This window comes from Crotalus tigris, unplaced genomic scaffold (genome assembly GCF_016545835.1).
Source record: "Crotalus tigris isolate CLP2741 ecotype Arizona unplaced genomic scaffold, ASM1654583v1 scf7180000018122.1127207, whole genome shotgun sequence".
Taxonomy (NCBI): domain Eukaryota; kingdom Metazoa; phylum Chordata; class Lepidosauria; order Squamata; family Viperidae; genus Crotalus; species Crotalus tigris.
In genome coordinates, this window is record NW_024096835.1 from 626,507 (window position 1) to 653,498 (window position 26,992).

The window sequence follows — 26,992 nt, forward strand, 5'->3', positions numbered from 1 at the left end:
TTTTCCTCTGCCAGGTCATGTTTTCGTATTTTTGCCTTTAAATCATCAAAAAAAATCTCCTTGTATTGTTGTGGCTATTGTTTGATGTTGATAAGAACGTCCAGTTGATGTTTTCTTAAAAGGACTAGTTGATTTAGCCGATAGTCTCTTTATTTTTCCAGTTCAATGCAGTTGTCCCAAAGTATTTATCTTCTCTTTCATCTGTTTTTCTTGTTTATCTTCAAATTCCTTCTGGTTTATAAGAAACGCCCTTTCCTTGTTCTGTATTATCAATTTTTTGTGTGTGTTTTCTATTGTCTGTATTTGTTGAGTATCTAAGTCTTCTGTCATAACATTTGGTTGTTTCACTTTCTCTAAAGAATTCTGTATAGATAATTCTTTGATTGAAGTCATAGTTTGAGTTTGTATATCCAGAGCTTGCATACGTAGAGTTTGGATCATCGCTTTTAACATACAAAGAATTTGTTCCTGTACTTCCTCTGTAGAAGAAATCCTTTCCTATACTCCTTCCATTGTAATATATTAAACTCAAGAGAAAAAAACTGACAGTCAGAAAGTCCACCAAATGGAGAGCTGAGCTGAATTTTGCAGATCATGTTTCAAGGTTATTTTTTATCTTGTCTATTTTCAAAGCTGTCAACAAGTCTCTTAGAGAATAGCAGGTTACGTCTTAGAGTTAGTTGAATCTTTTTAGGTTTTTTTCCCCACTCTATTTTAAGTGGGGGAAAACCCCAAATCTTCAATAGTAATTGGAATAAAACTCAAGGAAGAAATATATATAGAGAGAGCAGAAAGTTGCAAATCTTATAATCCACCAATTTTAGGAAATAGGATTCCAATTAAGATCTCAGTATTTTTCCAACGTTTTAAACTCCCACGTGGTTGATAGCTGCTGTTTTTGGAGGGAGGGCTAAAATCCCCCTTCCCTCACCACAGGGGGAAAAGTACTTTAGCAGCTTATGCAGGTAATTAAGTAGTTAGGATGTAAGAGAGGCAAACCTCACCCAGTCCTGTCCAGGCTGCTTTGAAGTTGCCAGATGGTAGTGTGACTTCAGCTGTTTGCAACCTAGGGATGAACCATATTTCTATGGCCAGTCCTTTCATTCGCCGGTTTGGAGAAATCGCCTGGTCTGACGGAAGAGTTGCTGCTCTCCCGGGATCCAGTGAAAGCCCCTCCTTGCTGGTTGCCTCTTCAAGGTGACTTTCGGTCCTTTTCAAGGCCCCCCAGCGATGCGACACTGAACAGGAGAGAGAGAGCAAGTCTCTCAACCATCCATGGCGGCTTGTGATGAACCGGAAGTCCCAAGTTAATACAATTCTTATTGTTTTGATAGATAACAACTATATATATATGTTAACAATTACACTAAAAATATGATCCCTGGGTATATCCATATTTAAAACCAAACTAAATGTGAGCACCAGGGAGTGCTAAAAATTTTTAATAAAATTTAGTAAAATGTCAATAAAATTACAATAAAACCAATAAAACACCTAGCTTTCCTCAGCAACTGCTGACATCATCAGGGCTCAAAATGCCGGTCAGTAGGAGAGTCCTCTTTATAGATTGGCCAGAGTCTGCACCCGGATCCTAGATCTTGTCATTGGGCCTGATGGAATAGGCTGTTTCCCGGTTGCCGGTTTCTTATTAGCAATAATTGCTTTCTTGCATTTCTTGCTTGTGTAACTGTCATTGGGTGTTTTCTCTTTGCCAAATTCGGGGTTTGATGGAACGTCCCCCCTCTTTTTTTGCTTTATTGCCACACCCACTTTGTTTAGTTGCACACCTCCATCCCCCTTTTTTCACTCCGTTCTGATTGCCCCGTTGCAATGCACTGTCTCTTATTATCTTTGTGTTTTCCCCAATCATGGTCTCCGCAGATGTTATTCAAGTTAATTGCCATCACACCCCCTGTTTCCTCCTTGCTCCTTGCTTGCACGGTGCCGCCTTGAGGGTTCTTCCGTGTTGCCTGTTGATACGGGCAGATCGGCATTGCGAGGTGGGGTGGGCGGGTCATATTCACCAAACATGCTAATGAGGCTGTTTCTCCCCTTTTCGAGTACGATCTGGTAGTTGTTGCTCCCAGGCGTCTCCTCTCTTTATCTCCGATCTTTATACATTCCATCCTAGTTTTAAATAACTCACCCTGGATGTTCTCTATATGGCAATCAGGAGCATCAGTCTTCACTACCCTCTCCCCCCCACTCTTGGTATTCCTCCCCTGTGCATCTTCATCGGGGTCACCCCACACTTCTCGTTGGCGCATTTGGGTTGGTACTGCTAAACGGGGTGATTGAGTTGTTACAGGCAGTGGGGCTGGAGAGGCTACCCTTTCCCCTCCCAAATAGGGCAGGCAATTCAATGCCCCCACCAAGGGTATTTTAATTATGGATCTCTTATCAGGTGATGCTCTCCCCTCCAGATGCCCCGGGGGGTATGTGCAAACCCCCAGTCCACACGTTAATGCTCCTGCGTCTCTCAACGCTCCTTCAGATGCTCGGAGATGTCTGACCATTTTGGGGGGGGGGGAGTCTCAATCGTTGTTTGCGTTCCATCTGAATACTCCCGGGCTGTGGATGGTAAGAGGGGGAAGTCTTCTCTACAATCCTCTCCGTTGATATATTCAGTGTTTCCTTAGGCTGTCTCCAGTGGGGTGGGAGATTACCCATGCTCCAAGCTCTCAACGTTAAGTGGGCTGGGCAAAGATCAATATGCCGATTAATTGAGTCCTTATTGGATAGCCATGCCTCTTTAAGCAAGCGGCCCCCTTTTGTATTATCACTGGCCAAGACACGTACGTTTTCAAAGTTAAATCAGTGGCCTGATTCAGTCATATGTGCTGCAATCTGAGAGTATTGTTCGCCCCTTTTTACCGCTAATTTGTGTTCATGGACCCTGGTTCTTACTCTCTTGGCGGTCTCCCCAACATAGTTACTGGGGCAGTCCTCACAGTCAATTCTGTAGACGACTGCTGATTTATCCATGGTGGGGAGTGGGTCCTTGGGGTGCATGATTGCGGCACATATGACTGAATCAGGCCACCGATTTAACTTTGAAAACGTACTGCTGCATCATTAGCCACTTTAAACCCCTCCAATCCATACATGAAGCAAACTGACACGCTCCATGAAGATGAGGCACGACCACGAACACGAAGCCAAAAAATAGCAAGGCAGCCCAAAATCTTAAACCCCCCTGCAACTCAGACTAACCTGAGCACAACCAAACAGAACACTCCCCCAGCCAATTAGAGCACAGCCAACCCCCCAGCCAATCAGAGCACAGCCAACCCCCCAGCCAATCAGAGCACAGCCAAGCCCCTAACCAATCAGAACACACCTCCACCCAATCAGAACACAGCCAAGCTCCCACCCAATCAGTTCATACCCCCACTGGCAGTTAAAAGGAAGAAACAGCTAAGACCACACATTGCTGCTCGAAGCACGAAGCTGAAAACACCAGCCTGAAGATGACGAATGGGACTTCGTCGAAACGTCGCCAAGACACTTCCAATTTTACGTGGGAGAAAACCCGAACAACCAAAGACCTACATACAAACACCCGCGAAAACCTCAGAAAACAAACATCGAACCTCTACGGGGAGAAAATCCACCATCTGACCAGGACCTATGAAAACCTTGAAGTCCAAAGAGCTTCCATTTTATGCGACCTCACATTCCTATGCAACTGCCGAGATCAAAATCTAATCCCCACATGTTTCCAACTGAAATTCCACTCCAACTCTGCAGCCACCAAACGGATCCTGAAAAGAACAGAATTGGCCCTAATCAGAAATGAACTTCACACAAAAAGATTCCTCCTAGACCGAATTAACAAAGATCTCCTCACACTCCACCTCAAACTCAGCAACAAGATCCACCCCGCACTTTGGGACAAATCCAAACAACTCGCCGTCTGGAGAGCCGAAACACAGACCACCCTCAAGACAGATACACACACCAACAAACTCCGAAGACTACAAGAACGCCAGAAACAAACCCCTCCTCCCTCACAGCCACACATGAAACAAACAGTGCATAACATCTCAGATAGGATCCTCACCAAAGCCAAAACCAATGTCCTTTCCAAAGGATTCAACTTTGCAGTCGCTCCCAAACACATCCCCACTGAAACCATTATATGTGGAGTTGAAACCAGCCTGACCAAAATCAACCCTGACGACGCTAACAGAATCAGACTCGAAATCACCAACATCCTCTGCACCAGCAAGCCACCCAAAAGCAACTTACCCAAAGAGGAACAGACAGCACTACGTAACCTGAAAGAAGACACCAGCATAATAATCCTACCAGCAGACAAGGGCAACGCCACAGTGGTTATGAACACATCTGACTACCAAACCAAATTAACCAACCTACTCCAAGACTCCACATACAAACCCCTAAATACAGATCCCACCACCTACCTGGAAAAAACCACCAGATCCAAAATAAAAGCCTCCCCCATTAGCGAAGAGATCCAGCAAAGAATCATTCCCAGAGAGAAATCATCCAGATGCCCCAAACTCTATGGTCTCCCCAAGATACACAAAGAAGGAACCCCACTCAGACCTATAGTCAGCTCCATAGGCTCACCTCTACAAAACCTAGCCAAATTTCTTGCCAAACAACTATAGCCCTATGCAGAATCCATCACCTCACACGTAAAAAACTCATTCCAGTTTATAGAGATCATAAAGAAACAAAACTTACAGCCCAGCGACCTACTCGTGAGCTTCGATGTCATATCCCTCTTCACCCAAGTGCCTATCAAAGAAGCCTTGACAGCTATCCAAAACAAATATAACCCCCCCAAACACATCTTAGATCTGACCAACCACTGCCTATCCAACACGTACTTCATCTATAATGGACAAAAATACAAACAAACAGAAGGAGCACCCATGGGATCACCCCTCTCACCGTCATTGCAAACCTCTACATGGAACATTTTGAAACCCAAGCTCTAGAAAAATCGGATCACAAACCCAAACTCTGGCTCAGATACGTAGACGACACCTTCATAATCTGGACAAACCAACAGAAGAATAAGTGCACGCATTGAAGAACATAAGAACTCAGTCAAAAAAGAGGAACCAACATCTTCCCTGGTCCAACACCTTAAAGCCACAGGACATGAAATTGACTTTAAAAATACCAGAACCATTGCCAAAAGTGAACATTTTAATAACAGAATAATCAGAGAAGCCATCGAGATAGAAAAACGCCCACACAGCATGAACAAGCGAGATGATACCTCCCGCCTACCAGCCATTTGGAAACCCGCCCTTATTGACAAACGACTCCCTAACACAAAAAATGATACCAGACCCACACTCACAAAAACCACACAGGATGTCACCACCACACATCCACGCAAAAAGCAAACCCAAAGCCACACCGATGATGAGGCACGACCACAAACCAGAAGCCAGACCACAGCTGCATCATTAGCCACTTTAAACCCCTCCAATCCATACATGAAGCAAACTGACACCCTCCATGAAGATGAGGCACGACCACGAACGCGAAGCCAAAAAATAGCAAGGCAGCCCAAAATCTTAAACCCCCCTGCAACTCAGACTAACCTGAGCACAACCAAACAGAACACTCCCCCAGCCAATCAGAGCACAGCCAAGCCCCTAACCAATCAGAACACACCTCCACCCAATCAGAACACAGCCAAGCTCCCACCCAATCAGTTCATACCCCCACTGGCAGTTAAAAGGAAGAAACAGCTAAGACCACACATTGCTGCTCGAAGCACGAAGCTGAAAACACCAGCCTGAAGATGACGAAATGGGACTTCGTCGAAACGTCGCCAAGACACTTCCAATTTTACGCGGGAGAAAACCCGAACAACCAAAGACCTACATACATACATATATATATATATATAATATATATATATATATATATATATATGTCTTTGGTTATTTGGGTTTTCTCCCGCGTCAAATTGGAAGTGTCTTGGCGACGTTTCGACGAAGTCCCATTTTGTCATCTTCAGGCTGGTGTTTTCAGCTTCGTGCTTCGAGCACGAAGTTTTCAGCTTCATGCTTCATGCTTGATCCTCGAAGCACGAAGCTGAAAACACCAGCCTGAAGATGACGAATGGGACTTCGTCGAAACGTCGCCAAGACACTTCCAATTTGACGCGGGAGAGAATATATATATATATATATATATATCCCAATAGTCTTAAAAATAATAATCACATCAATATAATATCATAGATCTTGTTACAGTCCTTATTTTAATTTGTTTCCCCCACCAAATTCTAGATATTCTTACAGGTTAAGATTTTCTCAAAAATTAATTACATTTAAAAATTTAATTTTATTTTTCCATATGAACCATCTCATACTTAAGGTACATTTTTTAAGGAACAGATAAAACAGTAGAAAAAAAGAAAGAAAAGCAAGAATAAAGAAGCATAAAAAATAATATACTACTTAAAATATATATCCCTCCTGAGCTAGTATGTATTTATTTCCTAAATTTCTTATTCTTTTTAACCATAATTAAAAATATGTTTAATCTTCAAACATTCCATTTAATACATCTAGTCATCTAGTCCTTTAACTCTTATTCAAAACACTTTTTATCCATAATAATTTTCTTAAATTCAATCACATTTAAATATCTAAACCATTTCCTTTATCTAAGTCATTTCAACTTTTTTATATTACTCATATCAAGAAAGAGAACAAAAAAGGGAAAAAAGCATACTATATTATATTTAGATAATTCATCCCTATTAGAGTGACATATATATTCCAAAACTTTTCTATTTCTTTAACCATTTTCAAACAAATGTTTCTTTTTTAAGTATTCTCTCTGGTAAGTCCCATCATCTATTTTCTTATTTTCCACTTTAGTCTTTTTCTCTTGCCCAGTATCTTTCTTAATCAGTGTATTTTGCTGAATCAAAAAGTTTTCCCGTATGTTCATAAATGTTGCTGTAGATATAAAAAGTAAATCAAGAGAAGTGTCTTTGTACAGGACTTTTGCTTTTCCAAGTTTGTTGACAATCTTTTTCTTTCTCTCCGCTTCTCTTATCATTTCCTTTCTTCTCTCCGATGTTCCTGACATCTCTACAGTCCATTTTATCCAATCTCTTTTCTTGTCATCAGATTTATTTTGTAGTCTTAAGGGATAAGTTGTTTTTTCCAATTCTTGTGATTAAATCATGTTTCCTTGTTTTGTTAATTTCCATCTTTAAGTCTCTATTCTCAATTCTATATCCATTTATCTGTTTTATCTGCTCCTTCTCTGTTGTTGTTTTCTGGGAATTTTTTTGTTGCAGAGTTAACTTGGAAAAATATTGATTTATATTTTCAAAGTTGTTTTGGATTTCTTTGTGGTTTAAAGTCATTGTTGTTTGAATTAGTTGCAGTATACTATATATCTCCTCCTGTGAAGTATTTATGTTTTCTTGATACATTCTTTCTACATGTCTCTGATCCATGATAGCCAAGAATTTGAGTTTTCCTCTTCCTTTTTTTCTCTGCAAATAGCTTTAGAGTGCCAATTAGACAGATATTTGTAAGCCAAATAGTTCAAAAAAGATTTTTTTTTCCTGAAATTTATAATTCTCTCTTTGTCTACAGTCCAGATTATTGTCTTTTTTTTTGTCACAACTTTTCTTTGTGGTTAAAGCTTTGAAGGCCACAGACACAGATTAGCTTTTCCCAGATTTTGCCAAGTCTTATATTAAAGTCATAGCTGTCATAGTCTTCATCTGCCACGAGGTGTCAGCAACTATTTGTTTTTCAATTTCCAAAATGAACAATTATCTTTAAAATGAGAGTCTTAACTATTCAAACAATTTTAGATTTATTCAAATTTAAGTTTTATTTCAGGTTTTATATTTATTTCACTTTCATATATTTTGATCCTCCATAAAAAGATTAATTCTCTGCTTCCGTTAGTATAAGGGTGGGGCGGAAATCCCCCTCCTTCCCTTTTGGACGTATTTGCTTCTTGGAGATCTTTTCCAGGAAATTAAATGTAAAATAGAAAAGAGAAGATCGAATTCCTCACCCAGTTTCAAGCACACTGTTCACAGTTATGGTGGTTAGTGCTTTTGAACTTCAGTTCCTAGTAGCTTGGGGTGGTCGATGCAATATGGCCAGCCTTTCTCCTGTTGGGTTAGAAGGCTTTCCCCAAGTTGAACGGAATGGCCACCGCTGTTCCAGAATCGCTGGAGCACTCTTCTTTCTTCGTCGCTTCTCTAAGGTGACTTAGACCCATTTAGGATCCCCTGGAAGGATGAAATTAGCCGTGGGGATGTGGAGAATCCGCAAGCCCGTGACCTGTCACTACTGCGCAAAACTGGATGTCTCCAACATGTCCTTTTCCTGATAGCTCTTTCTCAGACACATAATTAATTTTAACAACTCTGATATAACAGGAAATAAAAATAAACCTTGGTAAACTATTCAATATGTCACTTTGGTTAATCTGCTTATCTTTTCTGCCTTAGATGGTCTCATGCTGCAGATGATCTTCAGAATACTTACGATAATTTGACAGGAGATGTTCTGGTATCAGCAGGGGTGATAGCTTACCTTGGTGCTTTTACTGCTGGATTTCGACAAGAATGTACTAAAGAGTGGAGCAAACTCTGTCAGGTATTATTAGTTTACTGCTCTATTTCTAGAATACACATGGTCTTCTTCTAACAATGACTCTGTCAAAATAGATCATATATATCTTGTTATTAGCATGATGGAAATAATTTTAACATGCATTATGATTTTTAATACTATACATCATAATGGAAACAATAGTTAAATCCAGTGTGGGATTAAAATATGTGAACAACCGGTTCTCTGTGTGAATGCCGCTTCCAGAAGTCCATTCTGGGCCTGGGCAACAAAAAATTAGCTACCGGTTCTGCCGAAGTGGTGTGAACTGGCTGAATCCCACCATTGGTTAAATCTGTATTTAAAATAGTATAGAAGAGTCTAAAAGTGAAATGCTTTTCTAAATCTTGCTTTAAGTATAGGAACTTTTCCTGGTATTGCCTATTAACCTTTCCTATGTAATTTCTCTTGACTCTTAAAAATGAGAGTAATTCAATATGACCTATTTTAATACTATATGTACACATGTTTAATAATAATGAATATCAATACAAGCTTTATTTGTGCCTACAGGTAAAAAATATTCCTTGTTCTGAAAGCTTCTCCCTAAGCAAGACCCTTGGTGATCCAATAAAAATTAGAGCCTGGAATATTGCCGGTCTTCCAACAGATCAGTTTTCCATAGATAACGGTGTGATTGTTGACAATTCTAGACGTTGGTAGGTAACTAGCATTATTTAAAATTAAGCTATTGAAGCATTCATATTGATAGTTTTAAACCTCTGGTTATGTTTTTTTTGTTTTCTATATGTATTGTTGAATATATATAGTTACATTCAAATACATATTTATCTATATAAAATTTTAACTATTCCTTCAGGATAGGGAGGAATCTGATTTTTTTTTCTTGGATGTAAAAAGATAAATGAGAGCTAGTTTGGTGTCGAGGTTAAGTCACTAGCTGGAAATCAGGAGACTAGTTCTAGTCTTCTCTTAGGCATGAAGCCACTTGGTAACTTTGGACCAGTCATTCTCTCTGAACTACAGGGACTCATGTAAGCAGTTGCCAGGAGTCAAGACTGACTTGAAGGCATATTTACATATTCAAAACAATAGCTGCCTGAAGCAATAAATCTGCAGTACTAAGTAAATTTTTTAACTGTAATGAAACTGTTCTATACTATTTAATATTATTTAAGTATATATAATAGATAAAGTATAATTCTTGATTATTGATTCAGTGATATCAGAATCCATTATTTTGTGAAATTCATTGATTGTTGTTGACACCTTTCTATCGATTTTCAAAGTCATCTCCTAGGACAAATGTTTATTTGTTTATTTGTTATTTAAACATTTTTAAAAAATAGTACTAAAACCATTTTTGAGTATTTAAACTGAAATTATTAGAATTATTAATATTTGGTGCTATTTTGTAGGCCATTAATGATTGATCCCCAAGGTCAAGCAAATAAATGGATAAAACATTCCGAGAAAGAGAACAGACTGAGTGTCATAAAATTTACTGACTCAGACTACATGAGAACTCTAGAAAACTGCATTCAGTTTGGAACTCCTCTTCTGCTTGAAAATGTTGGAGAAGAGATAGATCCTTCCTTGGAACCTTTGCTACTTAGGCAAACTTTTAAACAAGGTACAAGAAATAATAAAAGTTATTAAAATTCAAAGGAAATGTTTACTGTTTTTTAAATAGTCCATTACACTGTTTAATGTGTTTCTTTTTATTCCTCAAATATTGCTGCCTAGTAACAGATGAAGGTAATGCAGTTTTTTAGTACTGTTATTTTTATTTTATAATCAAATTTGCATGCATTGCAGATTTAAATCCAAGAACCTTAATCTGCTGTTATTTAATAAGAGCCATGTTGCACGTATAATATTGATTAATAATTTCTTGTCTGTTTTTGCTTTCCAACATTCAGGCAAAGGGAGTTGGAAAATAAAAGCAGACGATATGTTTCCTTGTAAGGAAGATAGAATGTCCATTATAAGTAGGACTTTGATAGGTGCAATTGTTCTGGCTTCTATACAATTCTTCCCTTCCATTCAGCTTTTATTGTTTCTTCAATTTGTTCAGTTTTTGTATCAGGTTACAGAAAAGTCTGTGCTAAAAAGATATGAAATTATGGGCTAAGCATAGACTAGTAAGTATATAATCTATTGGTTCCAAAGAGGCAGAAGAGCAGAGTCACTTCAATCAGAATAGCTCAGGATGCTTTTTCTCCCCTGTATGTAGACATAAACTTTGAAAGAAATTGTATGTATACTAGCTAAAGAGATGAAACCATTGGGTTTCTATACTAGGCTTCAACATTATTCAAAAGGCAGTAAAGTGAGTTTTAATAATGTGTGAATAAAAAAAAAGAAATTGGTGTTAAAATAACATTAACAGACATCTCTGATAACTCTAATTCCTAGCTTTAATGGTCCCCAACATTTGCCCTCTGAAATTTGAACACATGGGGATTGCATGTGTTGCAATGTGTTGCAATATCTTCAATGCAGATATTCCCATGGTGTGAGTAGAAGGCAATTAAATCCAAGAAGGGACCAATAGTGTTAGCAAGACAAATCTAAATAAGTACAAAGGTTTATTTTATTTGGATGGAGGTAAGACAAGGCAAAGATGTGCCAGGGATTAATTGAATGGAAGAGGAATTGTCACGAGGTACAAGATCGTCACAGAAGCAGGAGATGACATACTTGACCAAAATGCAAAAACAAAGGTTTATCAGAGTAAGTGTTACAAATTATAAACCTAATGTAGAGGTTCCCAAATTTTCCTGATTCACAGGGCTTCTAGCAGTTCTCACACTATGTGCTGTGATGCGCTAGGACCCATGGCCCACAGTTTGGGATTTGCAGACCTAAGAAATAAAATCAAGGGGGACAAGAAAAAAAAACACAACATGAATTTCTTATTAACTTTCAGTTTGTAACATTTTGCTGACTTGAGCAAGCACAAATCTATCTATATTTGGGGTCTTTATGGATGTCTCTATTAGCAACCTTGGGACTTCAATACTATTCTTTTATTTTCTTTTGTTTTATTTTAAAATGCTATTTTAAGACTAGTTGTGCAGGAGAGAAATGGAACCAGTGTTACATGAATCCAGGGTATCCCTAACTATCACTGAACGTGATATCTGAATAGAGTTATAGTCTCTTTAACTATCATATGTGTAATTTATTTTACATTATTAAACTGCTAAGCTTGCTGCCAGTTAAAGGCTGTTGCTGTAAAAAACAAATACTTTTTTTTCTTTAACACCAGGGGGCATGGATTGCATTCGACTTGGTGAAACAATAATTGAATATTCTTTTGATTTCAAATTTTATATTACCACCAAATTAAGGAATCCACATTATTTACCTGAATTAGCAACAAAGGTTTCTTTGCTAAATTTCATGATTACTCCAGAAGGACTAGAAGATCAACTTTTAGGCATTGTTGTTGCCAAGGAAAGGTAAGTGTTTGAGCTTTCCTCAGGAGATTTAATTCATAAATCAAATTCAATTTCATTCTAATTCAGGAAAGAATTATTGAACATGCATGCATACATATAAGCATATACATGAACATATGCACATGCATGGATAATTAAATAATAGGTACAGACTTTTCAGAGAGACCAAATTTAATTTTTTAAATTAAAAAATAAGGGAAGTGGGTATTAACTTGTGAGCTGAAGTGTGCATTCTTCTTGTACAATAATAAGTATGAGGTAATAGAAGAAATCTTTGTCAATGTTCTGTATTTGGAATACTAAGGTGATTGGAAACAGCAGACTGCAATGTATTGAAGCTATGATAATATGTCCCTTGCAATTGCCTGTATGCCAGTATGGAGCCTGTCCTAACTTTGATAGCTTGATTGAACTAAATGGCATATGAAAGAACATGCACGAGTCTACTAATAGTTTTATAGACTCATTTAATCCAATAATAAAGATCAAAAGAGAATATTTTACATTGTATAAATGTTTAAAAGAAATATTTAAACATAATTGTGGCCAACAAACTTGACATAAAAAGAACAAAAGAATCTAAAAAAACAAAACAACCCACTAACAAAAAAGGGTATTTGTCATTTTAGGCCAGAATTAGAGGAAGAACGAAATGCTCTTATCCTTCAGTCAGCTGCCAATAAGAAACAACTAAAAGATATAGAAAATAAAATTTTAGAAACACTGCAGTCTTCTGAAGGTAATATTTTAGAAGATGAAAGTGCAATTACTATCTTGGACTCGGCAAAAATAATGTCTAATGAAATTACAAAGAAGCAGCAGGTAAGCAACTTCAGATTTTGCAATAATAGCTATAAATAATGATTAATGTGTTGATCCCAAAGCCAAACACACCCCTAGTGGTGCATAGCAATGCTGCAACAGTAGCATTCTGTGTGCAATTAAGCCAGCCAGTCATTTAAAATTATGGCATATTTTTTCAAAACAATTGCACTTTGATCACTTGCACCAGCTGGCCAATTTATATTTTGTTTATCTTAATCTACTCTATTTCTCTGTCCTTTCCCACAGGGTTATAATATATGGGCTGCAAAATCAGATGACCAGTAAATATTCCCAAGACTTTCTGTAGTTCAGATATGATAATTAGCCTCTTGCTATCTCATAGCAAGAATAGATGCAAGAAAATATGACTTTGTTGGTCTCCAAGGAGTCTGCATAGTAGCCAGGAATATTGCTCTGGTGGGAAGAAAGTGGGAAGGGTCAAAGAAATGATGACAACAGAAGCAAACTTTCAAGCCTGTTTTCTTTTTCTTGGTGGCCAAACTCTGTGTGTGTCTGTCTGTGTGTGTCTGTGTGCGCATGTGTGCTCACTCTCGCATGTGCGTAGGAGATATGGAGGTGAGCAACAGAAAATAAATTTGTGTATACAGAAAATAAATGTGTGTGATGAGGAGAATGCTGTCTTTTCTTTTGTTATTTTTGCCCTCACATTGAGTCACTGGGTCCCTTGTTTAGGGTATTTCAATTATCACTCTATCTGCAATAATTAGGGAAGTATTTTGTGGCACACTGATTATAATTTGAAATTATATATGCTGGTAATTTTTTTCCCTGGAGACCCAGTCTGGTGTAGTGGTTAAGGCACCAGGCTAGAAATTGTGAGATCATGAGTTCTAGTTCTGCCGTAGGTCAACTGGGTGACCTTGGGCCAGTCAGGCTCTCTTAACCTTGGTCAGGATACAAAGCCAAACCACTTCTGAAAAATCTTGCCAAGAAAAATGCAGTGACTAGTCCAGACAGTCTTTAAGAATCAGATATGTAAGGGGGGGAAAACATCAATGCTTAGAATCAAGCATAAGGGACTTAATATGAATCAAAAGTTTCCCTCCAACATGTCTCTTCTCTATGCCTACTTATTGAACTGGACTCTATCCTTAATGTTAATATCGGCATTTCAACTAATAGGGTGGTTGTGGAGAATTGTATTGGAATTGTCATTCTAAAAATTTGCAATGTGCTGTCACATTATCAACTTGGATAACGGAAGGAAAGAAAAGATGGAAAGATGAAAAAAAAAACATTTTGTTTTGAATCTCCTGTCACTGCCACCCTTTCCCAATTACAAGCACCTACTAAAAGGAAGTGCTTTTAGGAGTCAGGGAAGCTGCTTTTCTGAAAAGAATATCTAAGTGGTTGTCCATCTCTATTTAAATAGTTTCCCTCTTTGATTGAACTGTTTTTTATCTTTGAACTATCTCTTTGGCTTTTAGCTTTAAGCGTCAAAAGATACCGATGTAGTCAGATTTACAAATATGCTAGCATAAAATAGTCTAGAACATTTGTAATATACTGGAAAGTTCTCAGCTTTCTCTGATTTCTGACCCTTTGTGGGTATTCATGTTTTATACAAACACACAAATCTAATCATAGGACTCGCTTCCCCAGCTAATAAACAGGGCACTGGTGATTGTGATGGTATAATATAATGCAAGAAACACTGTGGTAAGAAAAGGCTTTGTTCGATGCTTAGAATTTATGTCAATAACTAAGAAATGTATTTTCTTTAGATTGCAGAAAAAACTGAAATTAAAATAGCACAGTCTCGAGAAGGCTACAGACCCATTGCAAAGCATTCATCTGTATTGTTTTTTAGTATTGCTGATCTGGCTAATATAGACCCAATGTACCAATATTCTCTCAGTTGGTTTGTAAACCTTTATATCAACTCTATTCATGACAGGTGAGCGGTAATTGTGTTCGAGTATTTAGTTTTTCAAAATATGCCTGTTTTAAACCTATTTACAGTTTTAAGTACATTTTTTTCTGAAAATGGTGGTTTTTCTCTTTGTTTGTATATAAACATTTATAATCTGTAAGCCACCGAGATTTGTTTTATGGGGGAAATGGGCAGTATAAAAAATTAATTAAAAATCATTTCAAGTTGTAGATAGATATTTAGTAGCCCCAGAAGTTCATAACAAATCGAGAATTTTTTTCTCCCTCTTTTTCTGTTTTTCTTTTATTTTATAATTACATAAGCCTAGTCAGGTGTACATATTGTCGATATTGCAATGTGTTCAAGTTAAATCAATATATAAATATGTATCTTTTTATTTATTGGGTATGCACTTTCTAAATATGTTTTTCTATTTTTAATAGCAACAAGTCTAAAATTTTGGAAAAAAGGCTACGATATCTAAACGACCATTTCACATACAACTTGTATTGCAATGTTTGTCGCTCCCTGTTTGAAAAGGATAAGTTGCTGTTTTCATTTTTACTCTGCTGTAATCTTCTGATGTAAGAGGCTCTAGAATTTTTAATATATTAAGAGAATGTTGATTATTTATCTCATAGCATCTTAAATATTAGGAAATGTTGTATTTCTAGTAGTAGCATGTTTGCACTTGCAAATCACAGATGCAAAGAAGGTGTTAAAATGCTTCTGCATACCAGAACAAATTGAATTGGAATTCAATTAAGCTGGGGTTTAATAATTCAGTCCCATTAAATATTTTTTGAAATATACCATTTATCCAAATATTTTTTGTTTGCTCTACTTTCTTCTACCTTCTATAGCTCATGTAGATTTTCAGTGTTGCCTCATTAGTTTTTCTCTTAAGAATCTTTGCTGGGATTCTTGGGTTTTCCAGCCCACTATTGCTATTGCAGGATCACACTCAAACCCTGCAAACACATTGACCTAAATATGCCATGCAGTTCTTGCACAAGTCAGTCTTGTCACATAGAGGACTCCAGCACGGTATTTGGATGTGTTTTCCATGAAGTCTTCATTAATAAAGGATCTCTAATCACTTAAGATAATGGTAAAATGTCTGTGGGGTTCTCTGTCATCCAGATCATGGTTGTCCCAAAGGTGTTTTTTTTTTTTTTTTTGAATGGCAACTGGACTTTCTTGATTTTTCTTGAAGACCTTTTGCTTCTCCTCCAAGAAGTGTCTTCAATTCTAATTAACTGGTGGGAAAGGAAGGATTTATACTCTTTTCAGTTATCCAGTCATTAGCACTTTGGCAGTCATTGAAGCCACCTGGGAATTAATGATACAAATAGTCCTCAACTTACAACCACAATTGAGCCCAAAATTTCTGTTGCTAAGTGAAACATTGTTAAGTGAATTTGCCCCATTTTATGACCTTCCTTGCCACAGTTGTTAAGTGAATCACTGCAGTTGTTAAATTAGTAACAGTTGTTAAGTAAATCTGGCTACCCCATTGACTTTGCTTGTCAGAAGGTTGCAAAGGGTGATCACGTGACCCTGGGACAGTGTGACCTTCATAAATATGAACCAATTGCTAAGCATCCAAATTTTGATCATGTGGCCATGGGGATAGATACTACAACAGTTATGTGTGAAAAACAGTCATAAGTCATTTTTTTCAGTGCTGTTGTAATTTTGATTGGTCATAAATGAATGGTTGTAAGTTGAGGACTACCTATAGTGAAGATTAGACAATTATGGGTAGTGAATTCTGGCATACTTAGTAATTTCTAGATAATATATACATAGATATATACAAAAAGTTTGTTTTAAAGCCTCAATTGCATTTTAAGCTAAAATAGTAGTGTGTTTCTTAAATTGTACTTGGTTGTTTTTTAAAACAGGGCTAGGAAAGAAATTGAACATCAGGAGTTTATGTTTTTATTAACTGGAGGGGTTGGTCTCAAGAGTAAATTCAAGAACCCTGATCCATCTTGGTTACAAGACAAAAGTTGGGACGAAATATGTCGTGCAAGTGATATGTCTGCTTTTAAAGGATTACGGTACAACAGCAACTCTTTTATAATTGTTTTTGGGGGAGGGATAAGCATTTTCTAATATAGAAGTTATGGTATGTTTTGTGCAAATCAACATGCAGAGAGTGTAGCTTTGCTTTTTTATCTCACCCAAATTCATCTCTGAGATTTCAATAAAACAATTGTTATTCACTGTCTTTGCTGAAAAAAATGTAAAATGGATTTGAGGCCTTCACAAAATGTCAGTTTTCCCAGAAACCACTTGAGAACTTCTCTTTAATCTTATTATATCCTTTTTTACTTTTTAATTCTCTCATCTGCCTCTCTGTAATTTCTCAAAGCTTTCTGCCTCTTCTTTTCCAGACAGTGTACAGTTTACTCTTTACTTCCATGCTCCCAATTCAGCAACGTGGTATTTCTTCACAAAAAAAGGTGGGCAATCTGTGGCCTTGCATGCCACTTGAAGGCCTCAATTCCATTTCAGGAGCTCCTGAAATATAACTAACTTACATATGATACAGAATGTTATTATTAAATACAGTTTTTTATAAATAATTAGTCCACTGAGCAGAAAGCGAAAAACAGACTAGAATAACCCCTCTCCAATGCCAATGACACTACTCTACCAGGAAAAAACCCAATAAAAAAATAAAGTGCTAATGGAAGAACTCAGTCATTTGGGAAGCATGGTGGCAAAGAGATTTTAAATTATACTATTCTCAAAATAAACTTAGACGATATTATGCCGTTACTTGCCAAATGAACTGGGCCTCCCCACTATTACTCTAGAACAGCGGTTCTCAACCTTTTTTCTTCGTAATATTGGGAGTTGAAAATAGTGACTCTACACAAATGCATACACAAACAAGCAGGCAGGCACGCCCCCTCTCCTCATTTAGTTCCTTTCCTTGGCTCGTCCACTGCGTGTTCCTGAGGTGGCGGCGGTAGCTTTAGCAGTGTCTCAGTTCCTAAGACCATCGGAAATATGTGTTTTCCGATGGTCTTAGGCGACCCCTGTGAAAGGATCGTTCGACCCCCAAAGGGGTCATGACCCACAGGTTGAGAACCGCTGGTGTCACTATTTTCAACTCCCAATATTACGAAGAAAAAAAAAGATTGACGTGAATAAAATGTGGAAGACAAGTGCTGTGTGTGTGTATGTGTGTGTGCGTGCGTGGTGTTACTCATATTCTTTCCCTCGTCACGCCAATAACCATCTGCTCTCAGTTCGTGACAAGCAGGGCTCTTCTCTCTTTTTCCATCCCTGCTTCAAGCGAAACGTTGAAAACTGTATGACACCGAGAGGCACGTGTCCCGCTGGCAAGGCTCAGGGGAAGCACCAGGATCATCTCCCCTTTCTGCCTGTTTGGAGCTTCTTCCGGAGCTGATCCTGGTGCTTCTCCTGAGCCCCGAAGAAGCACCAATCTCCTGGAAAGCGGCTTTGATCCCGGTGCATCTGCTGAGCCCTGAAGAAGCACCTATCACCTGGAAAGCAACATTGATCCGGGCCAGTGCACTCACACGCACACACAAACAAGTGCGAGCAGTTACAGTTGAAGGCATTTCAGCCTTCAACTATGGCTTCCAGTCCTCTGGCACCTCATTGGTTCAGGCCAGCCATCCATCAGAATCTATGTTCCGTGATTGGCTGGCTCCCTCAATGCGTCCCTCCCTTGCAGAAAGGGTTTGGCTCTTCATGCCAGCTTGCCCCCTCGCGGGGCTTCTGATACTGTAGGCCCTGCTAGCTGGGAAGATGCACTGGAGTCCCGGCTGCTGGTAAGGTGATCGACCCACTCCTCTCCCATTGCCCACTCTGCCCGGCTTGAGCCTGGCTGGAGCAGCCTTGGTGCTTTCAAAGGTGGCCACTTCAAAGTCACACGGGCAGCCCTTGGCCGTTCCCCTCCCCTCCGCATCTCCAAATCGATTCCCAATTGGAGAGAGAGAGGAAGGGAGGGAGGGAGAAAGGGAAGGAGGAAAAGAGGGAGGGAGAAAGAGAGAGAAAGGGAGAAAGAGAGGGAGAGAGAGAAAGGGAGAGAGGAAGGGAGAGAAAGACAAAGGGAAAAAGAAAGAAAGAGAGGAAGAGAGGGAGAGAGAAACACAGAGAGGGAGAGAGAAAGAGGGAAAGCGAGAGAGAAAGAGGGAGAGAAGGAGGGAGAGAAAGAGAGGGAGGGAGAGGGAGAGAGAAAGGGAGAGAGGGAGAGAGAAAAAGAAAGGGAAATAGAGGAAGAGAGAAAGAGGGAGAGAGAAAGGGAGGGAAAGAGGGAGAGAGAAAGGGGGAGAGAGAAAAAGAAGGAGAGAGAGAGAAAGAGAAATAGAAGGGGAGAGAGAGGGAGAGAGAAAGAGAGGAATAGAGAGAAAGAAAGAGGGAGACAGAGAGGGAGAGAGAAAGAGGAAGAGAGATTAAATTAGTAACATGGTTGCTAAATGAATCTGGTTTCCCAATTAATTTTGCTTATCAGAAGGTTGCAAAAGGCAATCACATGACCCTGGAACAATGTGACCATCATAAATATGAATCGGTTGCCAAGCATCGAAATGTAAATCGCATGACCTGGGGATGTTGCAACAGTCATAAGTGTGAAAAATGGTCATAAGTCACTTTTTTCAGTGCCGTTATAACTTTGAACAGTCACTAAGCAAATTGTTATAAGTCAAGGACTACCTGTACTTTATCACTTTTTTCCAATTTTTTTGGGGGGGGGTCAAGTTTTTGACACCTCGCTAGGTGACTGGTGGTACTCGAATGTTGCCATATTCTAAAAGTGGTACAATCGGTGAAAAGGTTGAAAAGCCCTGATCTAAATAATATTATCAGTAGGAGTGAATCCACTGTTTTTCCAACAAGATTGGAAATACTTTTATTTTTAATGTGATGGTGTAATAAATTCTAATCCCGGAACTCTCAGTTTCATTGCTTAATTTTCTTTCCATCTTACTGCTTATCTTCAAACCCAGTTTGTTTTTGTGATTAATCACTATGCTTTAATTATGTTCAATTTGTAACAATGAAAATACATCCTGCATATCAGATATTTACATTACGATTCGTAACAGTAGCAAAATCACAGTTATGAAGTAGCAACAAAAATAATTTTATGGTTGGGGGTCACCACAACAAGAAGAACTGTATTAAAGGGTCACGGCATTAGGAAGGTTGAGAATCACTGCTCTAGAAGAACATCTAGAAGAGTTTTTATTCTTATATAAAATTGCAGTCTAAATCTTTCAGGTTTATTTTATTGTTGTAGGAATCACGTGACTTCACAACCTAATGAATGGCGTAATATTTATGATAGTAAAGAACCACAGAATGTTCCTTTACCCACCCCATGGAATACGGACTTAAACGAAATAAAGAAAATGATTATTCTCCGATGCTTGAGACCTGACAAGGTAAAGATGATTTATGTAACATAATTTCTATTGGCAGTTAATTAAGTAGCTGTCGTTTGCGTTCCTAAATATAATTCCATTTATTTTATGTCTATCTTGCATTTTCTAAATGTAAGCATTCAAAACAGCTAACAATACAAATACAAAATGCAAAAAATAATCCTCTAGCCAATGTAAAATCTCAGAAGCACCAATAGCATTTCAACAAATGCACTGAATAAGAAAATGCTTTAGCTGACTAAGCTACCAAGAAGCCATCTTTTTTGACTGATTTTCAAATTCTGCAATAGGTTTTAGCAGAATTTCTTCAGAATTGAATTGCTCCAGTGTTGTTAAAGACTATTCAAAATCAGATTTAGTTTTGAAACTGATAGCTGCCCAAAAAGGGATCCCATTAATTTGCAGAGTCAAAGAATCATTTTCAAGTTGAATTCAAAGAGAAACTGAATTTCCTTATTATACCCAATGATAAAAGTTAATTACAAAAATATTAGATTGTCATGCATCACAGGTAAGCAAATATGAAATCAACTATACATTTTCTTTCTAAACACTGAAGCATTAAGCGAATGTATTAGCACACCTGTTTCCTTCCAACATTACATGCAGTATATATTGAAAGAAAATCTTCTGGTTTTAGTTATTTAATTTTTTAATTCAAGACTGTTCAAATCACATTTCATTTTAAAATAAGAAAGAAAGAAAATAGTATTACTGCTTATAAAACTAACAGTTTCAAATACATTCCTCAAAATATGTAGAAAAAAACCCCTGCCAACATGTAAGCTTTTGGATCATTGCAACAATTTTTCACAGTATTTAGATTTGTTTTAATTATTACATATTTTAAATTATTAAATATTTACCAATTAAGCTGCCTTGAAATAAAAACTGTATAATTTACAGCAAATCCTATATTATGCTCACCATTTAATTTGAAAACAGATTACACCGGCTATAACAACCTTTGTGACTGATAAACTTGGAAAGAAATTTGTTGAGCCACCTCCTTTTGATCTAACAAAAAGTTACTTAGATTCAAATTCTTCAATCCCTTTAATCTTTGTGCTGTCTCCTGGAGCAGATCCTATGGCAAGTAAGTTCACTCATTATACTTGGTTTTTTTTCTTTACAAAAGCTTCTGTTAGTTTGGGTTTTTGAAGTTTCTGAATATCTTTCAAACATGGCATTTTGTAATGCAACTTTTGGTTTATTGTTCATAAAACTGAGTTTGTGTTGTATGTTAATATAAAACCGGTCATGGTTCCGATAGATGAGACCAGAAGAAAATAATAACTCTGAGGCAATTGCATTCCTCAAAGAATACTTTTAATGGCTACATTGTATCGGCACACTCAAAGGTGAAACCAAGACTGAAGGTCCCTCCCCCCAAGGCTACAAAATAACAAGTTGAATTTCCCACCCCCTATAATATATCATAAATCACAATCCCCAATTATCTACTTTGGTGGGCTTTCTAATGGAAATTCGAGCCCACCAAAATTTAGATAGCTTGACCTTGGTTCCCACAAGAAAGTATTTGTTATGGCTAAACTAAGAGAACACATCCTCCTCCCATTGCTGTGGCAACCAAAAACGAGCAGGTTTGACAAAACCATTAAAAGATACTATAAAGAGAAAATATATTTTCAAAACATTCCTAGGAATGGGGAAATTGAGAGTTGGGGAGACAAATGCTCTTTATTTTGCTATCCTGTTTGCTTTATTTGCAACCTTCATTTATTTTTGTTTGTGACTCTTCTAAAATAAATAGCCAACACAAAACATAATTTAGATCTATTATGTATTACTGATGCTTTAGCCAGAGCAAGAGAGGAGGAAGGCAGTAATCCTCTGGAAACACTTGATGATGATCAGATGTCCTGCTCTATAAATAGATATTTGTTAGGACATATATGTTAAGTTGGGCAGATAAGTGGTTTTGGGGTCCTCCTGAATTTGCAGCTTCTGCTGAAATAGGAAACAGAAGTTATGGCCAAGAAATTTTTTTTCACAGCTTTAGTATAGTTGAAACCTTCCTGAACCAGAATCTGAGCAAGGATAACTCAAACTTTTATCACTTCTCATTTGGATTACTTCAATTTGTTGCACATCTGGCTGCCTTAAAGTTAGTTTGAAACTACAACTGATGGAGGATGCAGTTGCTGACCAACAGACCAGTAAAGTCTGCTATAGCAAAATAATATTCAACTTGCATGAACTGCATTGGCTATCAGTGGGTCTCTAGCCTCAATTTAAGATGCTGTTTTTCAGCTGTAATGCTCTTTATGACTTGGGTATTCTACATCAGCGTTCCACAATCTTTTTGGCATCAGAGAACTGTTTCATAGAACAGGTCCCTAAGCCCCAGGCTATAGACCAGTACTGGGCCGTGGCATGCCAGCAATCTGTCTGCATAAACAAACAAAGCCCCATCTGCAGGATGTAGGCTGCACACAAAACCACGCACTCTTCGGTCCGCAGAAAAACCTCCCCACGGAACCAGTCCCTGGTGCCCAAAAGGTTGGGGACCTCTGTCATAGAAGACAATTTTTCCATGGACCCAGGGGAGGGGGGATGGTTTCGGTTTAATTCGCTTGCCCACTGCTCATCTCCATCTGTGTGACCCAGTTCCTAACAGGCTGCAGGCCAGTATCGGTCTGTGGCCTAGGGGTTGGGGACTCCTGGTTTACATCTTTGGGGCTGCTTGCTTCAAGTTGAATCTGCAAGCCAAGAGAAAGGCTGCAGATTCTTCCCCAGAAAATGTTGAAGGGGCAGGAATCCAAAAGTAGAGTTTCTCGATTCTTTACTCTTCACTCTGGAATTGCTTTTTCTCAGATGTTGGCATTTTCCTCATTATCTTGAAAAATAATAAAAACAGTGCTTTTCCAAAGAAGTTTTAGAAGGGATTGTGGACTGATAGTAGTTTACTCAGGAGATCTGTGGGCTGAAAGATCAGAAATACTGTAATCTAGTATTTATTGTACAAATTCATGATGCCTCTATGTTTTGGTTTTTATGTTGAATATTTTCTTGTAAGCCACCTGGAATTGTTTGATGAGATGGCATGCATATATGCACAAATAAATAAATGTTATTTTGTAAATGTCACTATTCACTATTATCTTTTCATGAGCTAAAAATATGAGATGTGACTCAGCCTCAGAAGTTTCAGATATTATGAGCAGAAGTAGCACTAGGAGATATTACATATAATACACTAATAATGTAACTAGCTTTTCTGATGGTGTAAACATCCCCATTAAACATATTTCCAAATTATGAACATGCAGTTATTTGTGTCTTGGTGTATGTAAATTGCCCCATATTAATCAATTCATTTGCCACCTGAAACCTATAAATGAAATGTAGATATTTATCAAATCTGATTTTGAATACAGCGCCTAGATAAACTAAAAGGCATGACTTACAAATAGTTTTAGATGTGCGCTTTATAATTAACTTCAGACAAATATTAATGTATTACTGTTTTCATGCCAGGTCTTTTAAAATTTGCAAATGACAAAAATATGATTGGAAGTAAATTTCAGTCCATCTCTTTGGGACAAGGGCAAGGACCAATAGCAACAAAAATGATTAGAGAAGGAATGGAGGAAGGGACCTGGATTTGTTTACAAAACTGCCATCTTGCTGTTTCCTGGATGCCAATGCTGGAGAAAATCTGTGAAGAGTTTAACAGTGAAACTTGCCATTCCTCTTTCAGACTCTGGCTGACTAGTTATCCATCACCCAAGGTATTCCAAATATGAAATGTATCTGAGTATTTATAAAAATTTTGTATTCTATAATAAATAAATCTTTCATGGCTATCATCAGATAGTCCCAAAGATGTTCTCTGCAACTCATCATGGCTTTACTAAAGCTTTCATATTTAATATTTACTTATTATTAAATTTATTAGTTGCCCATCCTGGGATTCGAGGTGACACTAAGCTGCTTAAATGTGATAACATGTGCAAATAAAAATATATATAAATATAATGCTGCTTTTTACTTAGAGAAGGGAAGATTAGATGAGGTTTTTTGCCTTAGTGGTATCCATGCTATGTGCAGCATTTCCTGCTAATTGTCTTGACAGTGCTGGAACCTCATAGTTTGATTGATTAGTTGATTCATTGCTTGATGTAGAGACACAAAAAACACCACAGACAATATTTTAAAAAGGTAGTGTATGCTGAATAATTTAAAAGAATGTTAGCAAACTTGACTGTTAGTAAAGTTACCATGCTCACTTTGCCTAGTTTCCAGTCACCATTCTTCAGAACGGTGTGAAGATGACAAATGAACCTCCTACTGGCCTCCGGCTGAATTTACTTCAGTCTTTCGTCTCTGATCCGCTTTCTGATCCCGACTTTTTTGCTGGGTGTCCTGGAAAGGAGCAGGTAACTTTCTTCCTAAAAATTGGTAAAGAGATAATTAATTAACAAAATTACACAGTTTTGCTTGCCAAATATTAAAGTGTAGCTTTGGTATGGACCTCTATAAAAAAGATTTTTGTATAAAGTTTGTATTCCCTGGCCTTTTTTTATAAAATCTCTACTCTACATACTTGCTGATATCTCCCTGTTTTGTTATCTTTTTCCTCTGCCACAATTTCAAACCTTTTGTATCCATCAGTACCATAATCCTACAAAATTGTTAACTTCAAGGGAGGCTAAGTTCTCCATCCTTGTATAATACCTTTAAGGAAGAGTCTCTCATCCAATCAATATATTAAAATAAATGCTCTGTGTGGGCTGCCTAGCAAAACAGCAATTAGGCAAGTGGCAAACCTCTGAAAGGATGCAGAGTAATGTAAGATTTTGACCCTGAATAAAATGTACTGATAGGAAAAGGCAACTCATTTGGAGTTAGTGACAATATCACTTTATGGCCAAAACAACTTTTGAATGTTATTATCAGCCACGAGTTTTCTAGATACAGAATTTTTCAGTTGTGTTTGCCTTGTTTTATTTCCATCTGGGTTGACTGAGTGTTTTTCCCCTTAAAAGAGATGGGAGAAGCTGCTGTTTGGAGTTTGCTTTTTTCATGCCCTAGTACAGGAGAGAAAAAAATTTGGACCTCTGGGATGGAATATTCCCTACGGATTTAATGAATCAGACTTGCGAATCAGTGTCAGACAATTGCAGGTACGCCTCTTCATTGTTTCTTCCAATATCTACCCAAGGTTGTAGCAAAATGTTCATAAGCTGATTCCATTCTAAATTCATGTTTGAGTAGACCCTACTACTGAGAAACTCAGATATGCACCCAGCTTAACCATCTGTATTTCATGCCTAATATTTCCTTACTAAAGGAAGCTAAAAAAACTAGTAAACTTGCTTGAAACATGAGCTGTTCTGTTAAATATATTAATATTAATGTGTCCTTTTCCATGTTTCTTTGATGTTCTTTGAAGTGGCCATTCCAGAACCCTGCTGGGAAAAATAGGCCAGTCTTGAAATATTGATACTCTTTTAACAGATAAAAACCTATAGGGAAGTTTAGAGAACACTTGAATATTGTTGTTGTCCTCTGCTGAGTATTTTGTTTACAATTTCAGTTGTTTATAAATGAGTATGAACACATCCCATTTGAAGCAATAACTTACCTTACGGGTGAGTGCAACTATGGAGGAAGAGTCACAGATGACTGGGACAGACGTCTACTACTGACTATGCTTGCTGACTTTTACAACTCAGATATAGTGGAGAATTCACATTATAAGTTTTCTCCTAGTGGCAACTATTATGCTCCCTCAAGGGGCACTTATGATGATTACATTGAATTTATTAAGGTATGATTTTATGTACAGGGTTCATATTTTTAAAAAGATTTAGCAAGCTAAATACATCTTGAGCACATATCTGTATATAGAAAACTGTAATATATTATCTTTATAGAAAATAGTGCCAAATGAAATCCAAATAAAAAAATATCAATGTTCCGCATGATGAATGTTAGTATAGTATTGGTTTGAGTGTAGATTTTTTTTTAGCTAGAAGAAAGATCCCTGCTGATTATCTGCAAAGCTATTCAATTCTCAGATGATCTGCTAAACTAATTGATTAGATTAATATTTCCTCAGTCCTAAATAATTAATTCTGTCTTATTACCTAGAATCTTCCTGTTAGTCAGCAACCAGAAGTGTTTGGGCTCCATGATAATGTAGATATATCAAAGGATCTCCAGCAAACAAAAATCACTTTTGAATCCCTTCTTCTGACACAAGGAGGAACCAATCAAGGAGGGTCTAAAAGTGGTGGAGACAGCACTTTATATGAAATTGCAGATGATATCCTTAGCAAGGTAATATGAACTGAAATAAAATATACTATAACTGCTTCAGAATTATTTTTCTGCTGTTAGTCTAATCTAGTTAATCTAATCTATATTGTTTAAAGTTCTCAATTATTAAAGTGTAAAAACTTCATACTGACAAAAGAAGATACATATTGTGAAAGCTATAATTTTGCCAGTTGCAACATGTTCTGAACATTGAATGATCAGAAAGAATAAATGAAGAAAAAATGCTTTTGAATTAAAGTGCTGCAGAAAATTGTTAAGAACACCATGAACTGATCATTCAATAGATAAAGCAAAGCCAGATTGTTCCCTTGAAGCCCAAGTAATGAAGCTAGAAGATTTGTACACATGATGTAAAAGCAAAAATCAATAGAGCAGACCGTGATGCTTGAAAAAATCAAAAGCAGGCAAAAAAGAAGCTGTCAGAAGGTAAATTGATTGGCATTATCTCTAACG

At 37.5% G+C, this 26,992-nt stretch overlaps 1 protein-coding gene and 1 long non-coding RNA gene across 5 annotated transcripts in view; one reads left to right on the forward strand and one right to left on the reverse strand.

Moving 5' to 3' along the window:
• DNAH12 (dynein axonemal heavy chain 12) overlaps positions 1-26,992 on the forward strand; it is a 132,879-nt gene that overhangs the window by 97,764 nt on the left and 8,123 nt on the right. For 2 of the 4 annotated variants that reach the window (XR_005557266.1, XM_039348127.1), the window contains exons 54-69: positions 8,489-8,636; positions 9,165-9,310; positions 10,031-10,245; positions 10,359-10,370; positions 11,887-12,079; positions 12,709-12,901; positions 14,650-14,822; positions 15,242-15,382; positions 16,706-16,864; positions 20,086-20,230; positions 21,176-21,326; positions 23,732-23,985; positions 24,493-24,633; positions 25,243-25,380; positions 25,794-26,027; positions 26,351-26,539. Coding sequence is in view for 3 of the 4 variants with exons in the window: in XM_039348127.1 (XP_039204061.1) it covers positions 8,489-8,636; positions 9,165-9,310; positions 10,031-10,245; positions 10,359-10,370; positions 11,887-12,079; positions 12,709-12,901; positions 14,650-14,822; positions 15,242-15,382; positions 16,706-16,864; positions 20,086-20,230; positions 21,176-21,326; positions 23,732-23,985; positions 24,493-24,633; positions 25,243-25,380; positions 25,794-26,027; positions 26,351-26,539 (2,632 nt within the window). In the remaining variant the exon portion in view is untranslated. The remainder of the gene's footprint in view (positions 1-8,488; positions 8,637-9,164; positions 9,311-10,030; positions 10,246-10,358; positions 10,371-11,886; positions 12,080-12,708; positions 12,902-14,649; positions 14,823-15,241; positions 15,383-16,705; positions 16,865-20,085; positions 20,231-21,175; positions 21,327-23,731; positions 23,986-24,492; positions 24,634-25,242; positions 25,381-25,793; positions 26,028-26,350; positions 26,540-26,992) is intronic. The other 2 variants (XM_039348128.1, XM_039348129.1) reach the window with 2 other exon arrangements.
• Positions 10,587-26,444, reverse strand: LOC120310102. Its single transcript, XR_005557267.1, has 3 exons — positions 26,347-26,444; positions 24,484-24,645; positions 10,587-11,479 (listed from the first exon to the last, which is right to left on the reverse strand). It is a non-coding gene; the product is annotated as an uncharacterized LOC120310102 (long non-coding RNA).